We start from the raw sequence: 8,114 nt of genomic DNA, 5'->3' as shown, positions 1-8,114 counted from the left end.
TGTTAACTAACAGTATTGAAACAATGTAGCTATTGGGTATAGATAACGTGGGGGAAAGTCTCTCACAAGAGAGAAATTCTTGCCTGGGGCATTAGCATAAAACTTGCTTGAAATAAAAGTCTGGGGCATGCACTTTGATATTAATGACTGGATTATATCATCTATTTTAAAGAGATCATTCAATAAAAAAACAAATCAAGACTAGTTTTCATCAGTGAAACTGGGGAATTTGGATTTCGTTTGAGAGCAACTATTTAAAATGCATTAAACAAAAACAAGTTGGCCAGGTATTACCCTAATTTACAGTAACACCCATGGACTTCATTTTTCCACTAAGATGCTGTTTCTTTTCTCCTCCCTAGCCAAGCCTGTACTGTACCCAGCACCCTCTTTTTGTTCCTATCACCTTTGTTATAAAATAACACTTCCTTATAATGCCCAACATGCCTTCTTCCCACAGCTAGGATTACATGGGAGGTGATATATTCTCAAACCTTTTTTTCGTACATATTGCTGTAACATGCCCTAATTTTGCATTGTATCAACCAGATCCTATATCCCCTTACTGAATGGCCTACTCATTGAGTTGCCTAAGCTACTGTGACTAAGCTACTTCTCAAGTATCTGTTCCCATAGAGACAGAACAGCTATCACATTGTCAGGCATTCACTTCTTTATATGCATGTAGAGTAAGATGCAGCCTTATGCTCCCCTTGACAATGCTCAGGAACACCAGTAAACCTGTGCTCCAGAAAAGAAGGCGTGCCTCCGAACTTCTTTCCTACTTCTCAGCGTCCTGAGAAAATGAAAGAGATGCAAGACCTTCTGATCAGCTTGGCTATTAGTATTACTTGGAAAGAGCCTTGTTGAGCCACACATTTTTACAAGGCATGATCATCAGATTTTGGGAGCAAATTCTGCCAAGTCTACGGTTCTCCAGTGAAGAGAACATTTGAGTAAGCACCCTTGCATGCTATAGGCTACCATTCAATATCTTCAACAAAATCTTCAGAAGTCACCCTGACAGGAAGTGATGCTTCCAGGCAATGAGACAACAGGCTGACCACAAGCATCTGGCACAAAAGCAAGAAATGTTGTTGTTGTTAGCGGCTGATGATTTAGACCCCCGACTGATGGCAATCCCATGCACAACAGGCTTGGAGCACTGGGATCCATAGGGTTTTGGCTGATTTTGGGGAAGGAGATCACCAGGCCTTTCTTCCTAGTCCATCTGAGTCTGAAAGCTCTGCTGAAATGTGTGTTCAGCATCATAGCAACACACAAGTATTCACTGAGCAATGGGTGGTGGCTGTACACGAGGTATGCTGCTTGGGAGTCAAATCTGGATCTCCTGCACAGAAGTCAAGAATTCTATCAGTGAACCTCCACTACCCTCTAAGAAATGTTTAGGAAGAAATAAAACTAAGAGTGTCTGAGGAGCTTCTGACTCTGAGCCATGCACCAACGATGCTAAATCTGACATCTCCAGCCCTGAGCACTCCCCACTGTGCCCCAGGCTCACTTTCCAACTGTCTCCTTGCCTGGTCCGAGTGGATGTCTACCAAGCATCTCAAATTTGTCCATAACCAAACTTTTAAGTTTTCTCCAAATTATTTCTTCCCCATGTCAGCAAACAACATAACCATTTTCCCAGTTGCTTCAAGAAAAAACCTGGAAGTCATTCTTTACTCTTTCTCTGCCATTTGTCACTACCAGCCCCAATCTAAATAATTTCCAAATCCTGTTGGATCTACCTTCAACATAATCCAGAATCCAGTCAGTTCTCTCCATCTGCACTGCTAATGTATCAGATCATTGCTAAAACCTTCTGTCTGGATTCCCCACTTTCACTTTCCTCTGAGTCATTCTCTGTGCGCAGCTAAATCAATCTAAAAAATCAGTGGCCATCAAGTCAACCCCGACATGTGGTGATCTAGTGCGTGTCACAGTAGAACTGTGCTCCACAGGGTTTTCAAGGGCTTATTTTTTGGAAGTAGACTGCCAAGTCTTTCTTCCAAGGTGCCTCTGGGTGGACTCAAACTACCAACCATTCCATTAGCACCCGAGCACTTTAACTGTTTGCACCATCTAGGGACCCCATGTGCAGCTAAAGTAACCTAAAAATCTAAATGAGGTCTTATTCCTTCCTCTCATGAAGCCCTCCAATGACTTCCCAGGGTACCTGCAATGAGATTAACCCTCCTGACAAGGCTGGAAGAGCCCTTTGTTATTCACCCTTCTGTAACTGCATGTCTTTTGACTCTCCATCTCTATGACTAAGCTCAGCCACACTAGCTTCTTTGTCCCTCAGACATCAAGCCCTTTCCTGCCTCTCCACATGCTGCTTCCTCTGCTTAGAATGCTCTTTCTTCACATGACTGGCTTCCTTCAGGTCTCTCACACCTCAAGCTCAAAGTCACCCTCAGGGAGATCTTCCTCAACAGTGCTTTCTGCATTACTTTCTCCCCCCAACCCACCCAATCCCCTTTGTGAACACATTGGCCTGTTTTCACCTCTTTACTTACTGTCTGAGGTCTCCCCTACCCCACTGGAAGCTGTGTGAGAGCAGGGATCTTGGCTGTTCTGGCCACGACTGTGGACCTCGTGTGTAGAACAGCACCTGGGACAAGCAGATGCCCAGTGTTTATCTGCAGCATGATTTAGATGCAGCAGTAAAGCGGCCCAGAAGATCGGGGGCAAGCACATAGGTTTTAAAGCTGGGTAGACCTCAGTTTACATATTGCCGCTATGGAAAACTATAGAACCTCCCCGAGCCCAACTTCTATCATCTGTAAAATGGAAATATTACTTATTTCAGTGAATTGTTGTAGTGTTTAAAGGATGTAACCAGGTGTGCAAAGCACTTAGGGATTGGCACATGGGTAGGTAGTCAGAAAATTCATTTTCTGCTCTAATGTGAAAGAAGTTAGAATTATTTTTCTAAAGCAAGATACCATACTATATGCAGTGCTTGTCCACTCAGATTACTTCTCTGAATCAAAAGCTTTCGATGGGTACAAACACACACACATACACAGGTACGCAGACACTCCCATGTCCTCCAATCCAGTCTTTTTCTATGTGGACAGTCCTAATTATGGTTCCATTTTTAAGAGTTGTTGTTATTATTGTTGTTGCTGTTGTTTGCTTAAAAATCAATTAACCAACTACCCAATTGTAAGTACAATTTTCTGAGGTTTTTACTTGAAACAATCCTGGGGACCAGATGGAAAAATCACTGTCTCTATCAAGTTATAAATGAAGGGCTTACATTTAAATATCTCCAATTGTCCACCTTTAAAGGAAATACAGATTTGGCTTTTGGAAATTATATGTGATAAAACTTTTTGCCACATGCCTACTATGAGGAAGCTAAACAAACAGAAACAATCTGATGAGCCTCAAAATACTAAGGTTTGACACTTTAAAATCAAAACAACTCCTGGTATGTGTAAGGTATTGTTTAGCCATTGTTTTGTTTAGAGATTGTTGAGAATCTAAGCAAAGAATTCTAAGAAGCCAGGGTTTCAAAGTTAGGTGTGAATTCCAGTGTGCAAACCAATAATCGATGGCCAAAGATTGACACAAGGTCAGCAGGTCACAGGATGTCCACCACATTTCAATGCTGGCCCTTTTCAGCGACTGACAAAGCACCGATCAAGACAACTCTCCTGTTATCAATCTGGATTCATCAGAATGTGATGCGTTCTGGCCCTTAGCAAGAGTTTTCAAAGACTTAAGGCTTCTCAGATAGTTTTCCATTGCTGGTTTTCTATGTGCTTACGCTTCTCACCACTTCTGGGTGAGTTTCAAGAGCCAACTTTCTTCTTAAGAGTTAGCTGTGGACACATTATAATGGCTCTGTTAAAGAGATCTCTTCAAGATTCTTTCTACTAAATACAAATGGAGATTTTAGATGTTAATCTTTAGTTTTATTATTATTATAGTTTCCAGAGAAACAAGAGTAATGATAGTATTGATAGAAATAATAATACAAAAACACCACCAAAAGATCAAACCCGTTGCCATCAAGTCGATTCCGACTCATAGCGACCCTACAGGACAGAGCAGGACTGCCCCATAGGGTTTCTAAGGAGTGGCTGGTAGATTCAAACTGCTGACCTTTTGGTTAGCAGCCGAGCTCTTAACCACTGCACCACCAGGGCTCCACAAAAAAAAACACAGCTCATATTTATTGAATTCTTACTATGTGCCAGCCATATAAGAGAGACTTCCTTTGACTGGTTCTGTGGCCTTATTTTTTATAATCTGCATTTTTGTTCATTGTTTTCTACTTCTTGTACAGTGTTTGCTTAACAATAAGATGGAGCATATTGTGTTTTACGGATACCTCATCTCCAAACAGAAATTCCAATGATGGAATGTTCTTGTTCTTACAAATGCCCAGGGGTCCATTTTTCACACTTTTTTGATTTGGTGTATTTTTCAGGTCAGAAGAAAGATAGCTGGACCATGAAGTTCAAATGATAATTCTCCCACTTTCATCTTCAGACTGTACCTATGTAGCAGGCACTCAAAATATATTTATTGAGATAAATATATGTTGAAAGAATGACCACTTGAACAAATTTGTAATGAGAAGTGCACATTTTATGGGTCTCAATTTTAACACTTAATTGTGATAAACACCTAGAGTTAGTTACCAAGACCCAATAATTCAGTTCCTAAGGATCTAAACCAATGGTTTGAGCACCTAAGGTGTGCAATATTATTTCTTTAAAAATTAAAAAGAACCACAAATACCATATTTATAAGATAATTCCAGAAATTACCTACCGCATTTTAAATAACATGATCTTTCTGGTATATTGCTTGGTGATTTCAAAAGCCTGTTATTTGAAATCACCAAGCAATACACCAAAGTATTTCTGAGGTTTTGGGAAACCCAAATGCATCACAGTGAAACTGAAGTTCTACTCATGGAAGGTGGTCTGCAATATTATTCCTCACCTACAACGCAATATTATTCCTCACCTACAACACCAAGATAAATATTTTACCAACTGTAACATGGACTTACAGGTCCTATTGCCACTCAGAGGCCCAATCCTCCATACTGTTCAAATAAATTTAGCCCTGAGAGCAAAGTGACTTCTCAAGCCAGTCGTTACAGGTGCTTTGAAAATAAAATACCGACACTGCTAATCAGTGATGATGATACCAAGTGAATTATTTGCTCCATTGAATCCATTTTTGGTGAATAAAGAGAATACAAGGACAGGGACAAATAAAAAAGTACAACACAAAACATTTTTCTATGTCTCCTCTACATTTTAATTTTTTATCCTAGAATAGCATTCAGAAACTTTTATTCTTCGGGATCTGAAACTGTATGTAATTTATTCTTATTTATATTCTAATTTTTAAGGGCCTAAAAATAATATCTTCTTTTGTTTATTTACATGTTTCTGCTTTACATATATATTATATTATAAAATATTACATTATATATGATTACATAAATAAATCAAATTATTTTTCTTTTTATATTTTAATTTTATTATTTAAAGCTGAAACCCATTTGGACACAAAAAATCAACTGTAGGCATATTTACTTTAAAGAAATGAGACACCGATGCCTCTTGGTACTCACCCTCCCGTATCTGTTGGCATAGGACCCAGTAAGCAAGGAATGGAAAACGATGATCGTCTCGTCCAAGTCCCAGATGAACACCCTCTACAAAGAAAGAGCCAAACCAATGTGTCTCTGCTTTGATTGAGAAATCTGCTATTTCAGTTAATCTCAACATGAAAAGGTAGCCTTAAAATGGAAAACAAACAAAAAACCCTGAATTTTTTACTTTTCTTTTGGAAGCAAATGTTTCAAAGGGTTATCTCCCAGTTGTTTTCTGGATAACACCTCCGATGAGGTACGAGAGGATCACTGCATTAGGAGCAGCGGTATTAACGCAGGTAAGAGACAACAGAATGCATCCTTTCCACTTCGGAAGTATAATCTCATCTCAGTTCTGGATAAATACACATGTGGTAACTCTTCTATCATTTCTGAGACAGGGCTGGACAGCAATCAATTAAAAATCATTAAATTGACCTTTTCCTCATCTCTGACTTCTATGCATTAAGAAGTGTGAAAATAACTAATCTTATGTTTTAACCGTATCAAGCCAAGTATTAAAAAGTTGCATGTTGAAAACTAACATTTTACATCCTCTCTTTACCTTACGTTACCTACTGGGCTGTTATTACATGGATGAAGTATATGTTGTTTCTGCCAAGCTTTTAAAACCTTCAGATTATAGATATTTAATAACTTACACAGACACATCACACAAGCTCTTAGACACACTATTGATGTGCTCAGAATCGAATTTGAAAGAACACGTTTTCGAAAGGTCTTTGAGCCATCACAGAAATCCTCCCAAGCCCTCTTTCTTCCTTCTTTCCGTTTCCACTCCCACCAGTACATACTCATACACATAGATTCTGCTGGAAAAAATTCATCTTTTTGGCCAAAATAATCATGTTTTCCACCATCAGATTTCACTTTGGCAAAAAGCAGAAACCTAATTGCAGTGGATTCAAGGCTATGAAATCTACCACCCTTTAAGGTCTTATTTAATCCCTCCTGCTTTTGAACTACACCAAAACATGTCTCATAAGGTGATCACCATTTCAGGTCAGAACATTTCAGGTTTTCCTTTCTCAGTATACACAAGCGTGGCTTTAATTTCAAGGTGGATTTTATTAAGCGGTTTTAGTACTACACTTACTTAATTGAAAAGGTAATTACATAGAGTAGGATAAGAGAATTTTGTTGAACAGAATTACATAATTTACTATAATTCCTTGGAGATAAATAAACCAATGCTTTACTATATAGTTAATAGGAAAGAGAATAAATAATTGCCTTACCATATAATTAATACAGGAGAGAGAAAAAATGCTTTATCTATAATTAATATGGAAGACAACACAATAACAAAAGCATTTGGATACCCTGATCACCACTGTTTACACAGGAGGTATATAAAACCACCACTGAGTTGCTAAGACACTTTGCTATTTACTTGGGGCGCTGGCAATGACATACCTCAAGATCAGAATCGGGAGGAGGTGAGGGATTATTGTTTCTTCGGCCCCGTCCACGTGACTTCCCATCTGAACCTCGACGCAATCGATCAGAATCTGAATCTTTAATGGGTGTTGACGGACTGTGGATTGTACTGTACTCTGTAGAGAGACAGGAAGGACTTTTATCATTTAGTTCTGCCACTGTGGGGCCAAGATTAACCTTGTTTTAATTCAGACGGAAGCTTGAAGAGTAAAGCACATTTCATTCTGCTAAATTCTACAGTATCTTTTACTTGCATTGGTAAATAATTTATGAGATATAAAGATTCTAACATTTGTTTTAAAAGAAAGTATGATTAGGAACAACCAAAATGTAATTGGGTGTGAGAGACAACAGGTTGTACTAGATTGCCATTGCCGAGGATTTTCCGTGTGGTTCTCTGTGATTAGACAATGCTCCCTCCATCCCCACCCCCACGTCTGCTTTTCTCTTTCTTTCCACAAATGGTGCCGAGCCACAAAGAGAGATCCATTCCCATGTTTGCCTCAGCAGCCGCTCTCTCAACTACAGAAGCACTTCCAGTTCATGGAAACAGATGAGAGGAAAAACCAGCTCAGAGGCAGGGAAAACTGAGTCATTGGCTAGATTTTTCTTTGAAAAATCTAAGACCATTTTCTGCTTTCCTTATCTTGCTACTCTCTTGTTCTCACATAAAATGAGTGAGAAAGTGATGGATGTTGTGCACAGAGTATGTGGTACCCATCACAGTCTCTTCCTGTGAAGTCACTTTGAACTGAACCTCCAGAACCAGGGAGCACATCAAAGTCACTCAGAGCAGTGGTGTCTGGGGTCTTAAAAGCTAGCAAGTGGCCATCTAAGATGCATCAATTGGTCCTAACCACCTGGAGTAAAGGAGAAAGAAGAACACCAAAGACACCAGGGAAGTATTAGCCCGAGAGACAGAAAGGGCCACATAGACCAGAGACTTCATCAGACGGACACCAGAAGAGCTGGATGGTGCCCGGCTACCACCAATGACCACCCTGACGGAGAACACAAC

The 8,114-nt window shown here is 39.5% G+C and overlaps 1 protein-coding gene across 1 annotated transcript in view; it reads right to left on the bottom strand.

The window, feature by feature from the left end:
- EYA1 (EYA transcriptional coactivator and phosphatase 1) overlaps positions 1–8,114 on the bottom strand; it is a 179,177-nt gene that overhangs the window by 66,297 nt on the left and 104,766 nt on the right. Inside the window, exons 8-9 of the mRNA XM_004372534.2 lie at positions 7,073–7,212; positions 5,615–5,698 (exon numbers count right to left, since the gene is read on the bottom strand). Coding sequence (XP_004372591.2) covers positions 5,615–5,698; positions 7,073–7,212 — 224 coding nt within the window. The remainder of the gene's footprint in view (positions 1–5,614; positions 5,699–7,072; positions 7,213–8,114) is intronic.

The sequence above is a fragment of the Trichechus manatus genome, unplaced genomic scaffold (genome assembly GCF_000243295.1).
Source record: "Trichechus manatus latirostris isolate Lorelei unplaced genomic scaffold, TriManLat1.0 scaffold00018, whole genome shotgun sequence".
NCBI classification, from domain to species: Eukaryota; Metazoa; Chordata; class Mammalia; order Sirenia; family Trichechidae; genus Trichechus; species Trichechus manatus.
Note: the sequence above shows the minus strand (reverse complement) of the source record. Positions and strands in the feature narration are given on the sequence as shown.